General features: G+C 38.9%; 1 protein-coding gene across 1 annotated transcript in view; it reads left to right on the top strand.

Annotated features, from left to right (window-relative positions):
* The first annotated feature begins 4,400 nt into the window (after nucleotides 1–4,400).
* The window catches only part of rorb (RAR-related orphan receptor B), a 77,360-nt gene continuing 63,198 nt past the window's right edge, over nucleotides 4,401–18,562 (top strand). Inside the window, exon 1 of the mRNA XM_034169800.1 lies at nucleotides 4,401–4,721. Within this exon, the coding sequence (XP_034025691.1) occupies nucleotides 4,715–4,721 (7 nt within the window). The 5' untranslated portion in view covers nucleotides 4,401–4,714. The remainder of the gene's footprint in view (nucleotides 4,722–18,562) is intronic.

Below are 18,562 nucleotides of genomic sequence, written 5' to 3'. Positions count from 1 at the left end.
TTTGTTTTTTGTTTTACCCTCACATAAGATGAGTTTTCAAGTGTTTTGAAAAAGTGGAATGGAAACTTTTTCTGCTGCTACAGGTCACATGACATACAGAAAGAATCACACAACATTCTAAAATACATGCCATGGTACCTGTGGATGAAACAAGAGACAGAGAGTGTGTTATAGGAGATCACTAGAAAAAATGACAGTTCTTTAAACTTTTGCATACGTCTGTAATGGAAACTCAAATAATGTCACTGAGCTTTTCCTCTGTTTGTGACGGAACCAAATTTCAGTTAATTTGCTTCTGTACAACTTTGTTTCATGCTGACATTTCTGTGCACTAGTTAGCATGCTGGAGTACTGTATCTGTATGATGGCTTATAAATCATCTCGGCGGAATTACCTGGCTCCAAAAATGGGGTTTTTACATTTAAAAAATGTGCATTTCTTGCTAACATTGACAAAATAAATACCAAAGCTGTCTGGGAGTGTATTCTGACCTCTTGGAATATTTTGTTCAAGCAACTAACCAATGTATGTCATGCTGATATCATGCTCCCTTCAAAAATCCTGGTGCTGAAGGTCCGACAGAAGGCCTGGCGGATGCTGCTGGTAAATGGGGCTGTGCCTCATTGTGGAACAATACAAACTAGAGTGCAAAGGGCTCTGTGGTTTACCGGCTCAGTTGAAGCCCGAGGTAACATGGCCATTTTGGGGATTAAAAATGGCTGCCATTTCCAAAGAATGAATCTGTGCAAATCACTTTCGGCTGGGAAAAATGTCAGTGACCAATGTTATGCCCTTGTTAAATTAAATGAAAAGTTACTGCACAGTTTTTGAGAAAACTGGGTCCAAATTAACTGTTTTCGGCATAAAATGACCACCATTTCCAAACGAACAAATCTATGAATATGATTATTAGGCAGGAACAATATCAATGACCCATATTACACCCTTGCCAAATTAGAAAAATGTTAGACAGTTTTGGAGATATCGCAATAAACAGACAACAACGCCGACAACTACGACTGAAGCCACGCCATGACATAGGGTTAGCAGTCTATCAGCCAATAACACCTCACCCCCCCAAAAAAACTACAAAACTCCATTCCAGACTGTACCAAAGTAGTGGGCAGATAATGATATTATTGGCCCACCTTTGGCGAACTGTTATAATCAGTGTCTATGTAAAGTAACCTCCAGGGAATGCCCAACGCGGTCTCATGGCAGTTTGTGGGACTGGGTTACGAAAAGTACATTAATCTATGGGTTGGTGATGGAGATGGGGGAGGGCAAAAACTGTGGGGTGAAAGGGGGAGGGTTTGGGAGGGGGTCATGGTTAATGTTTGGGGAGGGGACACACTTATGGTTATGGTTAGAGTTAGGAGAAGGGGAAGATTATAAATAGCAAAATACAAAATTGTGTCACAAAAAGCAGGCGCTTTTCCTGATGGGGGCATGGAAAAAAAGTGAGATTGGGCCCTAGTAAGCAACAATAATATCCATCATTGCACTCTTCCATGGATACATTACTTTAGTGTTGATGCACTCTAACTTTCTTCTACTCTTTCTTTTTCTCCCACCTTCACTGTCTGCTCCCCTGCCCCCCTTGCATATCCACAATTTGTAACTTGTGTTTTATTTCTTCATTGTATTAGGTTAGGTGAATTGGAAACTTTAAAATTGTCCTGGTCTCCTTTGTTGCAATGGGACTAACCTGGTTAAATAAAGGTTTAATAAAATAAAATAAAAATATTGATGCATACACAGACTCATGGAGCTAACCTCTGAGGTTTGTTTGAGTATGATCAGGTTTCAACAAGACCCACTAAGAAACCATACGGTACTGCAATATTGTTGTGGACAGCTAAAAAAACAAAAAACAAAACAAAACAAAAGGAAGCCAGCTGGAAGGCCTGTAACAAGTCAAGGAAGACTGCATCTTACTGAATTGTGTTACCCAGGATAGGTAACAGGTAACCTCAACCATTCAGCAAATTCAATATAAACCGAAAATGTTTCACCTTCATTTTAGGAAAGCAAAACTTCCAATATTCTATTTACCCAAATCCCAATGTGGTAGTGTTGTTAGGTAAGCAACACAACTGGTTGTTTTCAGTTCTAGCAGAAGACTCAGTAAGTTAAAGAAAGTGATTTATTACGTACTGTAGGTGAGTTCAGTTATGAATTTGGTTTGGCCTCAGTTCCCATAGCAGTGGTGGGATGCGCTGAGATGAGCTTGAGTCCTGTCAATGGAGGAAGCAGGGGGTGAAGCCCATCCCTGAGGCATACAAGGACCAACTAGTGGTGGTAGGGTGGCAGAGGGAGCATCAGGTGGAGAACTGGAAAAACAATGAAAGGCTAGTGAGATCTCAAAGTTTTTAAAGGACGTGCCTGTATCTGACTGGTTTGCAATAATTGTTAATGGTGGCATGTGTTCAGGATTGTGTACATGGCTGAAGTCAGCGGATTGTGAGAGACTGAATTCTGAGCCTTCTGGGTGAACTTGCACTACGCTTCATTTACAAAAGCAGTATGAAAGCACAAAAGAATTCTTCATTATCTCCAAAAGTGATCACGACAAGGGCAAAGTCACAATACTTTACCCTTCACCTTGTGCATTCACAGGCCAGTCTCACACCTTTTTTCATGCCCTCATCACGAAATTAGTAGCATTTTCATGACGCGGTTTTTAAATTATTACACTATCTATAACCCTACCCCTTCTCCTCTAACTATATCCACAACATGTCTCCCTTCCCCTACCCCTGGCCATAATCCCTGCAGACCCCCCGTGTTACCCTGCATTTTGTGCTACATCACGAAACAATTTTGTGCCCCATCATGAAAATGCGGTGCTTTTTGTGACAATATCACAAACCCATAGATTATTTTGTTCTTAATGCCATCATGAGGTTGGCAATCAGGTAAATGCATTAGATGAAAGGAAAGAGTAAAATGTGGGTAAGGTAGAGTATTGGAAGCAAAGTGAATACCACAAGTACAAATTACTGGAGGAGGATGTTCATTGCACAAGAGTGACTTTACTGGTTTTGCTGTATCACACACACACACACAAAAGGGTGAAAATTATTGGAAATGCCTTGAATTGTAAACAAAAGTGGCATAAATATTCCAAAAACTGCCCATGGATTCAGATAAAAATTTATAAGATTGGATTTTGGTGTCTCAAAATACCTTTTATCACATGTAAAACACATTGTAATTTAATGGTTAAATCAAAAACTCAAATATTAAATTTGATTAAGATAGCTGGAAAATCATGGGTATGGTGGTACCTGTAACTCCCCAAGAGTTGCTTGAACAGGCAGTTCTCAGATGTGCTGACAATATTTTAACAGATGCGTCTCATGTACTGCACTCTGAATATATTTTACTTAACTCAGGAAGGAGATGCAGGGTTCCTCTTTGTAAATATAATCGATATAAACATTCATTTATTCCATTGTCAGTGAAGCTCATAAATCAGCAGATAGTTCAGGGAAGATAGCATAAGGTATGTATTGCGGAATTTGCACAAAGAAGTTAATAACGTTGTGTATTTATGTTTTAACTTTGATTTACTATGTTGTTTTTGATGTATGGGTGCTATGTACCGGTAAATGGTAAATAGACCATCTGCATCAGACGCTCAAAGCGCTTTACAATTACGCCTCACATTCACCTCAATGTCAGGGTGCTGCCACTCACTACACACCAGGAGCAATAAGGGATTTTCCAGTCGGGTGGGGATTTGAACCCATGATCTTCTGGACTCAAGCCCAACACCTTAACCACTAGACTATCACCTCCCCTGATGTGTTGTTGTGTAGCAGACCCCTCTGTCCAAGGCAAATTTCTCCTTAGGGAGACAAATAAAGACACTTTGACTTTGACTTTGAATCTGATGACCCCCCGAATAAAACCCCCTGGACTCTCACTCCATGGGAGAATAATCCTGGTGGCAGACATAGGTGTAAACACAACCAGTTGTCATATATTAAAATGCCAACTAACAATTAAAATTTTAAAAATATGTAGTAGCTCTTTCATAATTTTCAGCATATTTGTCTTTAAAAAACAACACCACCACAGCTACGCCCCTGGAAAAGACGACGTTTTATGTTCAGGGTTGAAAAGCGGAAAAACTGCGCGGCTCTGTCTCGTATTTGCGATATTACAGACTGTTTTTTTGTTGTTGTTGTTGTTGTTTGTTTTGTTTTTGTTTTGTTTTTTTTTTGTTTTTTTGCCTTTGACAGTGCCTGCGTGCGCCGTGCGCGCAGTGCACGCTGTGCCCATCCGGGCTGGAGGTTGCAGGAGAGAGTGGGCGGAGCGGAAAGTGCTCCAGTCCAATCCAGGCGGCCGGGTAAAGCCTCTCCTCCGCGCTCTGCCCCTCCCTCAGCCCACAGAAAACAGTGAAACGCTCCCGCAGAGGTGAGAGCGCAGATGTCGTGAGAAAAGCGGCCGCACGACCAGAGCGCACCGCCCGACCTCAGCCCGCCTCGCTGCGCCCCGCTCTGGGATGCTTTTAACGCACAGACTCCTCTGCTCAGCGCAGCCGCTGGACCTCGCCGCCCACCATCCGCGCACTTTGTGCTTTTCTCCTTATTTGTTGTCACGGAGGATCTTTGCCCCCAGCAGCCCCCGTTTTTAAGTGTTTCCGTTTGTTTCTTCATGACTGCTGCTTTGGGAAGCGAGAATCAGCTCCAGCAGCGCCAACACCATGCGAGGTGAGACCACACGGCTGCTCCCACACACCGCCGCCAAACGCGCGCGCACACACTCTTATTTATTTATCTCTTTCATTTTTCATTCAACTTTGTTCTGTGAGTTTTTCGGTACCGTGGCGTCACCGTCACTTTGTAAGTAATAATAAAAAATTAACAAAACTATTTTTTTTTTCGATCTGTCACTAAAATGCGTAATGTGTGCGTATACGAGTTCTCCATGCGTGCGCGGAACAGGCCTAAAATTTCGTGCGTATAAAGTCTGAGTGTAAGAGTTTAATCATCGATCACGTGCATAAATTTTTTTTTTTTTTTTTTTTTTTTTTACAGGTTGAAGTGATCGATCAAAACTTGTTCATACTTTCAGCGCGCCCCGTTAACGCGTTTCTGTCGTGTTGCTTTTGCTAAACGTGAAATTAACGTTTGGTTTCGAGTGTATTTAAAACTTCAGGCGCAGCAAAAAGTCGCTTAACCGCTTTTAGTGTGACTCTGATTTGATTGATCAGTTTGATTTGTGTAATCGCTGCTTCCACAAAGTTTAACATGTGTTCTGAAACTGTAATGTTGCAAATCAGGTTTGAACTTCAGCTACTTCACAATGAGTAAAACAATTCATCAGGTGGAAGAAAAATTTAAGTCTGGAATGATGTCATAAATAGCACAACACACGTTTTTTTTTAAAATTGACAAAGTGGAATCTAATAATAAAAAAACTATATTTACTGCTTATTATCAGACACTGTGAACACAGTGTCTGATAATAGGTTATTTGAATATTTATAATTTTATTGTCATAGTTGTAATAATGCCATTTTTGAAATTTAAGGTAGCCTCATTTTATCTGGTTTGTCTATTTGGAAAAAAAAAATCACCATATAATCATTATGTATCTGTATGCAGATAGAGATCTATCTGTCTATAATGACATCAAATAAAAAAATGAAATGGTCCTCAAGTTTTTTAAATATTAAAAAAATACATAATGTTAAATATTCATTTCATCACGCTTTTTACTAGATCATAATTAAATAATCACTTTTACAGCCAGCAGTGGGTGGATATAAGCACATTTCCAAGTCACTGGCCAATATTTTCAGTTAAATTAAAAAATGAATAAAATGCAGAGTGTGGAACAAAATTTTTTACTTAATTTTGGAAATGTTGCAGATGTTTATTTTCACTTTGGGATTACAGAGGGTTTTTTAGTATGAATAAGACCATTTTATTGTGAGTTGTCAATACTACTACTACTAATAATGTCCTGAGGTGCTCAAACATTTGTGTTCCCTCATCTTCAGACATCTAACCTCTGACCAACAAAGGACAATGTCTTCCACCTCACTCTCTGTCTCTCTCTTCCTCTCATGCACCTTGTATTTCAGCCACTTTTTTTTTTTTTTAAATGGATCTTGCATCCATTCTCATGCGCGAGGTTTTTTGGGGGAGTATCTCAAAACTTCCAGCTTTCACTTTACAGCCACGTCTGGCAGGAGAGGCCCCTAAAGCGTCTCCCTCGCTCTCTTTTTCCCCTCTCTCCATCTTCCTCTCTCTCTCTGCACGCCCCAAAGGGTTTTGTCAGATAGAATTAAATCAGCGCGGGTCGTACGGCCCCCACTCCCAACCTGTATGTGTGTGTGTGTGTGTGTGTGCGTGTGTGTCATCCTGTGGCTGCCCTTACACAGAAATGTGCTCGCCGTCACAAGGTTAGAAAAAAATTGAGGCCCCTCATGAGTTTTTGGTAATTATCATTTAACAATAGCCACAACTCCTGAAGCCGTGACCAAACATGATGTCACCCATCATCGGAGCAGAAAAAGGCAGACAAACGGCACACACACACACACACACACACACACACACACACACACAACAGTGTCATCAAGCCTTTTCTGCAGCTGACAAAACGGAGCATTGTGTTTCCAGTTTGAGCCATATGAGATTTTTCAAAAGCAGCACGATGATGGGTTGCGAATACAACTGAAGCAGTTACATTTCGAAGTAACATAACAAAATGACTCCATATATGTGAGGACGTCTGATTTAAGTTACAGTGGTGTTTATGTTTGAAAATACATGACTCATTATGAGTTGATGGTGAAGGAACTTTAGATTGATCGTGAAAACGGAAATGTTTTAGTAACAGTTAATTAGTGCAGAGCTTCCCGAAGTATATCTGCTGATGACGACTATATGCACAATGCGTGCGCAATTATAAATCACACAAAAAGCAGTGTAAATGAACACTACACATTGCACATATAAGCAGTCGCTCTGACCTGAGGTTTTGCAGCGTGCACTTGCACCTCCACGGGTTAAACAGGTCAGGAGGTTAAGTGGTGGAGGAAGGAGGCGGGAGGCGTTGACTGCAGTGCGATCACCTCTGTTCTACGGGTCAGTCGCCATCTCAAAAAGATGAAGTGACAAAATGAACGAGAGGAAAAGGTAATGACCTGCTGTGCGCTGCACCCTCTGAGTGGGTTATTTAAAAAAAATGCTTCTGCGTTATTGCAGGTTGTCAGTTGCGTGACTGAAAATGCACATAAACAGCTGCAACGCTACGCATGACAGCCACATGCCAATAGAATTAGTCCCATCCTGCTTTGCGTCAAAGGCTTGTGTGGTCATGATTTGTCTGATTCTAAAGCATGCCGTGATCGATTTTTACTCGATGCCAACAGAAGCAGTCTGTTTAGAGAAATCTATGACACATAGCCATGGCATCACTTTTTAATGTTAAGGTTTTGCTCCCATCAGAACAATACACATTTAGGCTTTTAGGTTTGGTGGCTGTTTGTTGTTCTTTTATGGTTTAATGTACAGTATTGTTCAAAAAGAGTTCATGGAGGAAAACCACTGCAGACATAAAGACAGAGTTTGTAATCAGAGCACTGAAGAATAAATAGCTTTACTATTAAAACTGAAGTCTTTTAGGTCAGTTATCTCATAGCTGAACAGCATATTGATCAGTTCATTATTTATTGCTCATTATCTCCTGATTGTTGTCTTTGGGAAATCATGGACTAGACTTTGATCCTAGATCCTAAAGAAACAGTATTTTTTTAATTAATCTGCTAAAGTTTATTTTCTTTAATAGACTGCTTTATTTAACACTCAAGTTACTTAAGCTATTTTAGCAACTAAAATAGCACTGGAGTCATTTTGGATTTCATCACACCTATACTGCTTCCTTTATCTATGATCAAATTTCTTAAATGTTATAATATAATTATTTATTGATTTTATGTGATAAAATCAAACCCTGTAATGTTTTAAAAAAAATTACATATCTTTCCAGGGCCATAAATGACCCCAACATAACTTTCCATTACCTTTGCCATACCAGTGGGACAATTCCTACATTAAAAAAAGCACAGAGAAGAGTAAGCTGTAAGATATGTAGATTGACAAATTCACAGTTAGACATATTTTTCTGAATAACTATCACAACAGCACATATAAATATTTGCCTTGGCTCATAATTGAGTGCACAATTGAGGTTAATAAAATACATTAAATTCTAATTTTGAAATTCAAATTTGTTTTTAATGACATAGTAACAGAATATTAAACATTAAAACTTATACTTATCTACTTACTTGTAGATGCGAATGTGGTGCAGTTAAAGGTCAGTAAGAGCAAATCAAGCACGGGGAGGGTCCACTGGTCTTGGGGTCCACTGGTCCTAACCTCTATATTATTTGATAGTGCATATTATTACAATCCCAAACTGATTTTAAAGTTCACAAATAAATGTGATACTTTCAAATAGCTAACAAACCAGATCCAGTTTTGTTCAAGTTACAAAAATAAAACATATGATTCTGTTGACATACACCATTAATTACCTTTAATTGAACTCTTGTCTATAAATCTGTTGAACTGAAAATCAACAAATAATGGTAATTCACCATAATTAAATGTTTTGGTTTTTTTTAATGGTCACACTTTTGGAACATTACTTAACCTATTTTAGTGCAACATCTAGCCTCCCGTAAATGTAAAAACAACTTCAACATGCTCTCCTAAATACTAGGACTAGTGGACCCTAGTACTAATGGGAAGTTCCTATCAAGCAAAATGTGAGCAGTGATGTGTGAGGGTGTCTCAGAAATGACTGCGTTTTGCTCACAGTAATGAATCTTTTACAACATTGTGTGGCGTTTGTGGTCTGTTGTTTGTTGATTGTGTTGTTTGTTTTATGTTTGTGCTGACTAATGGTCCAGTGTTACATAAGACAAGAGGAGCGATTAGCCCAAACCAATGCAGGCTGCAAAGCTAATCCCTCAGCATAGGCCTACTGACTGACACACACACATGCACACACGCACACACACGGTTAACGACCTGTCACCATCTTCTTTCGCGTGCATCTGCTTGACCTTTTTCCAGACATCCCGCCACACCGAGCGTGAGTCCCGTATGGTCCCCACTGAGCCGCTATCATAGCCCGTGTGCCTGGCGTACACTCTGTGTTGGTTTTATCCCTCTGTGGCTATCTGGGGGAGCCTACACCAACAGTTTTGCTTCTCACTCGCTTTTTAAAAATCTTTAAACACACACAAAGCGTGGGCACGCTTTGGTTTGCGTCTCCACATTATCTTAGCCGGGAGGGTTTTCAGCCTGAACTGCTCTCAAACTCTAAATCTGCCTTGAAGTCACAGAGTCCTCTGACAACTCAGTCTGTTTTGTCAGTTTTACTCATGCATGAAGGCAGGATATCTCAATGGAGGTACAATAATATTCAATATTCACATTTTTACTCCCGCTCACATTGAAGTAGAATGGAGGGGGGGAAAAAACCCACACTGTACTTGTTAAAATGTGAAAACTAATGTATGACCTGACAGAGTGCTGATAGCAGTTGGCTGCATAGTTTTTTATTAACTACATGCCAATATCTTCCACCGTCTGAGCTAGAATGTGGATACCAAATTGGTTTTGCTTTCTAATAATGAATATACTACATAAAAGTAGGAAGCTTTATAATGTGAAGTCAGAGAACAAGTTTGCATGAACTTCTCAACCCTGATTTCAAGCGTGTACAGTCGGGCTCACAAAAACCTGGATGGTGACACAACTGTTATAATTTTGTCTCTGTACACCGTCACAATGGAGTTTAAATGAAGCAATCAAGATGCGCTTGTAGTGCAGATTTTTAGCTTTATTTCAAGGAGTTAAACAAAGAAATATTGCATTAAATGTTTAGGAATTGCTTATTTTTAGACACAGCCTCTCCATTTTCAGACTCCATAAGCAAAGAACAAACTAAATGAGTATTGTGTTTTCTTGACTATATGAACATTTCTAAGTCAATTAATCATTATGAAATACAAAGGGTATGGTACTGTGTGGTAAATCTGTGTGGAGTAGGTGATTCTCAAATTCGTGAGGGAAGCCACCAAGACACCAGCAGTAATTCTGAAGAAATTATAAAATTCTGTGACTGTGGTTGGAGAATGTGTGTGGAGTGCAATGGGCTTTTTTTCTGTGTTGCACCACCAGTTATAGAGCTTCATGCTAGAGTGGAGCAGAGGAGTTTCAAACAACAAAATAGAGCAACCATTGCACTGAATTTCTCGCATGCTTTTGGCAAACTGTCGCTGAAGAAAATCATTCTCTGTACCACCATGACTATAAGTGCAAGTGCAACAGACAAAAGTAGCACAATGCAGAGTTTTCCTGTCACAGCCACAGAGGCCTATCACTCCTTCAACATTGTTTGGGTGTCTTGGTGGCTTCCCTCACTGGTCTTCTTCTTGTGCAGACAGTTTTTGAGAACTGCCTGCTCCAGACTGATTTACCATACAGAACCATACTGTTTGCATTCCTGAATCACTGATATAAATGAAGTCCAAGATAAATATAGTTACTAAATGTTTGTATATTCATCACTTCAGTTTTTAAAAGAAACCGGGCTGAAAAAGCAATGATTTGTAATAAAAAAAAAAAAATCTAACTTATATTTATTTTGCCTAATTACTTGTGGGCAGTGTTGCCACAGTTACTTAGAAAGTTACTTTTAGTTACTTTATACAGTTACTTTTATACAGTTACTTCATTTGCAGCTTTATGCAGTTACTTTATTAGCTGCTGCCGACAGCTTGTAACTAATAAGTCATGGAACTAATAAGGTAACTAGTGATCTTACTTTGTTACTGTTAAGATTGAGTAATCAGCAACGTAACCAATCAGCAAAGTAACTATTAATTACTTTGCTGAGTACTCAATCTTGAAAATCACCAAATTAGATTACTAGTTACTTTAGTAGTTACATTCACCAGCTGCTGACAAGTTGTCCGGAGCTGCTATTAAAGTAACTGTATAAAGTATTTGTAAAATGTAACTGTATAAAGTAATTAATAAAGTAACTTTTCAAAGATACTGTGGTAACACTGCTTGTGGGTTCTGAAAATGGTGCCACTATGTATATAAATGGCTGTAATTCTCAAGTGGTTAATGCAATATTTTTGTTAAATCCATTAAATTATAGCCAAAAACAATAAATTAAAAAAAAAATGTACACTACAAGCACATCATCATCATCTGCTTGAGTCGTGTGGTCCTCTGTTTTATTGGTTTTGTTTTATTTTGGTAGATTTTATTGGTTTTATCTTTTGTATGCTGTATGTATTTATTTGTTTATCTTGCACATTTTAGTTATTTTTATTGTTCATTTTCTTATTTTTAATTTATTTATTGTCTATTGGGGTTTTATCTATCGTGATTCTACTGTATGTGCAGCACTTTGGAGCGTTTTTGTTGTTAAATGTGCTATATAAATAAAGTGGATTGGATTGGATAAAAGCGGTGGCCTCTGTGTACATGTATGCATGCGTGTGTGTACCTACGATCAGAGAGAAACTGGGGAGAGCTGACATTTGCCGTTTGGTATGTTTATGTATTTTGGGTCAAGGATGAATGTCACTAAAACGGAAAGTAGATAGGATTAATATTTTTGGAGAAATTCGGGATATTGTTAATAACAATGAACAATGGACGTTGATATGATCATTAATCAGTCCCTGGTAACCAGACAAGCTCTGGATAAAGGAAATATCTCAACCTTTCCAGTTGTAAAACATGACATCAACTAAATGTGACAAATAATAAATACAATTACAAAACTTTCTCATTTTAATTTCCTGCACTTTCATTTAAAACCATTATAGAAAATTTGCATAATTTATTATCACCCTTGAAAAATGTCAACACCCTATTTTCTAATCATTACCCAATCTAGAACCCATGGATCCCCATGGGAACGCGTTAGTGATTGTTTAATTGCAACCCTACTGTGGTCATGTTCAGAGGCAAAATGACAACAATTTGGACCAAATACTTATGGACCTGACTGCTGGTCTCATTTAAAACAGCCAGTCATGGTTTAACGTCTGTGAAAACGTCCATTCACTCTGCTATCAACTTCCAAACGCGGCAAAAACAGGACATGGGCATCTGCGGACACGTGTCTGATTACGAAACAAATCAGAGCGAGTACATGATAAAATTAAAGCAGAATGGGGGAAAAAATGAGGTGAGAAAAGTGAGAGAGTGAATGAATGAGGGAGTGATAAGGAGAGACTTGGGTTACATAATGGTGCACTCGGGTATGAGTGCCCTTGAGTAAGACAGAGAGAGCGAGCTGTAGAAAGAGAGAGCGAGGCATTAAAGCACAGTGACTGTGTGTCTGCACATTCAGTCACAGAGGTGATTTTGTTCAGATACAAACTGTCCTCAGGTTACACTTTCATAGCTGCGATGAGCAATGAATAACTACAGGAGCCGTAACAGCACCATCCAAAGTCCACGGCACCAAACACACCACCTCTCACACTAATGCTCACAGATTAGTCTGCTGCAGCACAAACGACTTCCCCTCTGTGCAATATCACCTAAAATCTCAAATGATCCCAACTTGTGGAACCTCCCAATAACTGTTCTCTCAAAGTTGTCAGTGTTTCATCAAAAACTCAAACTTTAGAAAGGATATATTGAAGAAAAAAAAAAAAGTCAAAAATGCAAACTTGGTGTAGCAAAAGTTAGTACAAGTATCTATACCTTTTAACCCTCTGGGGTCCGAGGGCATTTTTTGGACAGTTCACTCGCCTGGCATAAATGTTTTATTATTGCTGTTAACAGCTCTCCCTGCATCCCACAATCAAGTTTTATGTCTCTTTTTTCAGGACAACCTGTGCTTTCAGAATATATATGTTTTTGTTGTGTTTTATAAGTGTAATAAAGGTTTACAATCAAAAATAGGCAAGGAAAAAATAAAGCGAAAAATAATTTTCCACACACATTTATTCAAAACACACAGCAAACTATAATAAACAACTGTTTTGACACTTCATAATGGTAATTTGAGGTCTTGTGTAAAACACTGTACAACAAAAAGGTTCAAACACATTTTGAACAATATATACAAAATGGTCTATGTGTTTTGTTGTCCATTGATATGGTAAACAGTGCTTTATGCAGAAAAAGCAACAGAGTTATCCAGTAACATTCACATGCAGTCTAGTGGAGCAATCCTGATAGTTACACACTCTTTGTTTGAGCACGTGAGATTGTTATCAGAGGCTCTCCGTCTGCTCCGTGTGCTTCATTGATTGCTGTGCGTAATGGCGCAGGGCACACTGAGTATGTACTAATAGTATGTACTCATTGGAGCACCCAGGGGGCAAACGGGCCAGCTAGTAACACATCACTCCTGAAAACAATCTTTGACTTTTCACGTGAAGTAAATCTGCCCTACGATTGGATTTTAGAAAACCATGCGACGGTGAACCAATTCCGATTGGACACTCACATTGCGCACGTCATCACACAGCTTCTATGAGGAGTACAAAGATGGCCGATGGCTGGCTCGAAAGTCCGCGGAGTTAACTTTTCAGCAAAAAAAAAAAAAAAAGAAGTAATTTTCTATCTCATATCATGAAAAAGTTATTTATAATTTAGTAAAGCTTGGTCTAAGCCGTCGTATATGACGGCGTCGGCCCCAGAGGTTCAATATAACACATTTAAATCGTCACTTTTGCAGCCTTTTTTTTTACCTCCGTCATTGAAGTTGGAGGAGGTTACGTTATCACCCTTGTTTGTTTATTTGTATGTCTGTTTGTGAACAGCCTGTAGCCCACAGTTTTTCATATATTATGACATTTTTACTGAAGATTCATATCCTGATAGGCAAGAAGTGATTCTATTTTCAAATGGCAAAGTCAGGAAAATCTTGGAAAAATCACTGTCTTTAATATTGAACGAATTTTCAAAAATTCATACGTTCAAAGTGTATCATATCGTATAACTCTGTCAAAAAAAAAAGATCAAATTTCTTTTATATTTGAGAGTGTTATATAGGATGGTATCCTTTATCGACTGACAAAGTTTGATCCATATCTGATCCGGTTTACAGATTTTGTGTCCATTTATATTTAACATTGAAAACCCCATTTAATGTATAATTTATATTACATCTTTATCAAACATGCCCCAATCACTCTCATATTTGAATGTTAGCTACAGACTGCTGTTCACTATCACCTCACAATGTTTGATCTGGATCTGATCTGGATTCTGGATTTTGTGGACATTTGAATTTAATATTGAAAAGCCCATTTGGTGTACATTTTGCATTATATCTCGATCAAAAGTGCCTCAATCATTATCATTTGTGACACTGAGTTGCAAACTTGCACTCTCAATGAATCGACTAAGTTTGATCTACATCTGATCCGTATTGAGGCTTTTGTGGATATTTGATTCTTTTTAACTTTGAAAAGCCCTTTTGATCTATATTTTTTGTATTATATTTTAGCTTATGAAAAGCCACTTCTAACAGGACTTTGAAATTTTTTTCCAAGGTAAAAAGTTGTGGAATGGGAAACTAGTGTTGGTGGAGGTTTGCGCTCTGAGTTTTTCTTTTTTCTTTTCTTTTTTTTTTAGATAAGTCACAGAATGACTACAGGATCATTTCCAAGTCAATGAATATCTTTTAGCACTAGGAGTGTCACTGGTCACAAAACCCACAGTTCGGACCGGATACAGATTTTAACTCAATGAATGGATCATTTTCGAAGAGAGAGAGAGAGAAAAAGACAAATATTACTTTGCGTTCCATTTTTAAAAGAACTGAATCATAATGAGAAAATACTTTTGCCTGTGGCCCTGAATAAAAATGAGGTGTCCAGTGTTTTACATACAATTTTAAAACAAAATAATTGTTTTATTAAATTGCAATTTGAGCAGTATCAGTGAACAAAAAATAGCCTTTGTCAAAATTATCAAAAAAAAAGGAGCAAAGCTGACCTAAGTTTATAACTTCAAATTCTTTTTCAAAAAGAAGAGGTTGCCTACATTGACTGCTGAGAGGGTCAGAATAACAATTTTGTTGATAACCCTTTCAGGTTTAATACATTAGTCCTACCTGCTGATCCAGATTCATTCAGATCAGTAGTCCTACCAAGCAAACATTCCGAAAAACTCCGGAATACTCGTTATTTTCTGGAGCTGTGGACTTTGAGACGATATCGGTTGCATCTGCGCTTCGAGCACAGTGCTCAGTTCATTGGGCTCATCGCCGCATAATGAAGAGGTGACGGACACGTCATCCTCAACTCCTGATGTTTTTGATAGATTCTTTCTGTGTTTGGACCCAGAAGTGCACTTTGCCTGCAGTGGAGCGCAAGGCTGTTTTTAATGTCACATGAACGCACAGCTGCATTCTCTCCACTCACACAAGTTACCATGACACAAAATCACACTATTATGCAAAATGTGCAACTAATCCACAGTCGGTAGAGATCACAGATCAACTATGATCGGTTCCAAAAAATACGTAGCCCTCATTTAAATCAATCAGTAATCAGCAGAAAGAGTGTGGTACTGTATAGTCGTTGCATTTATAGCAGGCTCACCTTAAAAACTGAGGGATAGTAAATGAAGCAGACAAGTGAAGGAAGGAAGGAACCCAGTGACACCTCTGAAAGAGTTATAAACTTTATTGTTGATAGGTCCTGCAGGTAGCTCAGTGGGATAAGAACACGGACTGCCAGTATGTAGTCCTCGTTTTGATTCTACATGTCTGTGTCCTTGTAAAAAACACTTCATCTGCGTTGTTCCAGTCCACTGAACAGTGAAGGTATTGGGTTTGCCTGGAGATGTAGAGAAGCACAAAGAAAGAAAAAAAAAAGATTAAATCTAGGCTTAACTCTACCCTGTGCCTTCTGGCAAACTGCATCTTCTTTTTAACCAAGTCCATATTTTTTTAGTCATTCTGGGTCAATCTTCATTCACATACCAAATTTGATAGGAATCAGCAAAATAGCCTGGGAGGAAAAAGCCAACAAACAGACAGGCAGACATGACCTTTGACCCCAGTGATTGAAATTGAGCAAATGTGACTTTGTTGTGAAATTCCAGAACCTACTCCAATATGTGTGCCACATTTGGTGTGGAAAAATAAATAAATGAAAATGTTTTGACCTTTAACCCAAAGCTGACCTTGGTGGTCAGCAGTGATGCCGTTACTCTAATCTGACCACTTCTTTTAGTAACGAGTAATCTAACGCGTTAATCTTTCCAAGTCAGTAATCAGATTAAACTTACTTCTCCATGTCACTGTGCGTTACTATTATTTTTCATTGTGGGTCGATAGCAGCATTAAACTTGGTCCGTGGGCAGGAGGTCGGGGTTCGACTGAACTGCCCACTTTAAGCGAGCTGTGAGCTTTTCATCCACGGTTTTTTGCAGCTGCTCGACTCGTCCTCACCTCTTAAAGGGCGGTGATCAGCACACCTGCACTGAGCTTTACGAAGACATTTTTATACTTTTTTCCCTCCTTTATTTAGAATTCTGAGCTGAGCTGCTCCGTATCGTCTCGTTAAAAACAGCTGATCCTCCGCGACGCGTCAACAACTAACACTATTTTCCACTCAAATGCACCTAAACTCTCTTTCTGAGGACCACATGATGTGGAAAACGCAATAAAACTTTCTTACCTGTAAATCTGGTCCTGTTTTCTGCATAAATAAATGTTATCCATTCTTTGTGCTCAAACGCCAAAGCAGAGGCGAATCCAGATGGAATGGGGGCGTGGGGCAAGGATGTGCCCCCCACAACACCCCTAGATTAAAGGTCCAGTTTTGAAGCCGTTTTTTACTACAACTACTAATATTGCTTAAAATAATAATAATTTTGACAAGTAAAATGTTTAGAGAGAATTTAAATGTTAGAAAAATGTTAGAATTTAATAGTTACATTTATAAACAATGTAGGTTTGAAATTGCAAGTTTTACTGTTACAGTGCTGTCAACAGTTAAATATGAGGTCAAGAAAGAGGTCTTTATTTTACTTTTTATAAAACAAGTATTTATTTTCATTGAAGTCAAGAAAGGGTGACTATAAAGTGAGTTTTGGCAAAACAGGTATCATTGTCATGTTGACGTGGGTTGTTGTCGACAGCTGGGAAAGTAACTAAAAAAGTAACTAGTAATCTAACTTAGTTACTTTTACAATTGAGTAATCAGTAAGTAACTAAGTTACTTTTTCAAGGAGTAATCAGTAATCAGTAATTGGATTACTTTTTCAAAGTAACTGTGGCAACACTGGTGGTCAGTTCCTTGGTACCTTCACTTTTGATACTCTGTGTGCTTCTTACCCTGTGTGCTGCTATACAATGCTGCTGGAAGCTCAATTTCCCAGAGAGTCTTCCCAAGGGATCAATAAAGTTCTATCTAATCTAATCTAATAACCTACCTCCATATGTTTGCCAAGTTTGGTGAACAGTGAAAAGTCAGATTTTGACGTTTTACACCAGTGACACAGTTACCAAATCCATGAGCTCTAGATTGGGTAGGCTTTATAAAATAGGCAGCTGACATTTTGAAAGGGTGGTAATAAATTATGTGAAGTTTTTATAATGCTTTTAAGTGAAGGTGCAGGGAATTAACATGAGAATGCTTTGTGAATAATTTTATTTATTTTTTGGTCCATTTAGTTATCATGTTTTTTTTAAAACTGGCAATGTTTTGTTCACTGTTCTTAGCTAATATCCATAATTTGTGCAAAACTATTGTCCTATCAATGTTACCTTTTGGCCACATTCATCCTTGACCCAAAATGCATAAGCAGACTAAACGACAAATGTCAGCTCTCCCCAGTTTGTCCGTGTTCAAAAGTAAACACACGTACACACGCATACACGTACACAGAGGCCACTTGGCTCTTGCTTGCCTCTACTGGTGGTTGGCTCTCACTGCGGTATTGTATCACTTCCCGTTCCGGAGCACAGCAGTGTTTTGCTGCATCTGTTAGCTGTTTAATCTGTGCAGTTAGATTGATCTAGTTAACTAGATAACAATTTGTTTCACAGTGTAATCTTCACGTGCCTTAACTAAAGCACTCCTTCTGCTGAATCACCTCTAATTATTTACACATTATTCACTTTGCATGTTTTTAGGAATCCGCTAGCTTAGCGCAGCTACTAGCTCTTAGCCGGTTTAGCATGGCGGCTTCTCCTGTCTCTTCTGCACTTTTCTGCTCTGGGTGTGAAATGTTTAGTTATTCCTCGGCCTCCTTTAGCAGTAACGGTACTTGTAATAAGTGTAGCTTATTCATAGCTTTGGAGGCCAGGCTGGGCGAATTGGAGACTCGGCTCCGCACCGTGGAAAATTCTACAGCTAGCCAGGCCCCTGTTGTCGGTGCGGACCAACGTAGCTTAGCCGCCGTTAGTTCCCCTCTGGCAGATCCCGAGCAGCCGGGAAAGCAGGCCGACTGGGTGACTGTGAGGAGGAAGCGTAGCCCTAAACAGAAGCCCCGTGTACACCGCCAACCCGTTCACATTTCTA

This window comes from Thalassophryne amazonica, chromosome 5, assembly GCF_902500255.1.
Source record: "Thalassophryne amazonica chromosome 5, fThaAma1.1, whole genome shotgun sequence".
NCBI classification, from domain to species: domain Eukaryota; kingdom Metazoa; phylum Chordata; class Actinopteri; order Batrachoidiformes; family Batrachoididae; genus Thalassophryne; species Thalassophryne amazonica.
The sequence above is the reverse complement of the archived record's forward strand: the minus strand, read 5'-3'. Positions and strand labels throughout refer to the sequence as shown.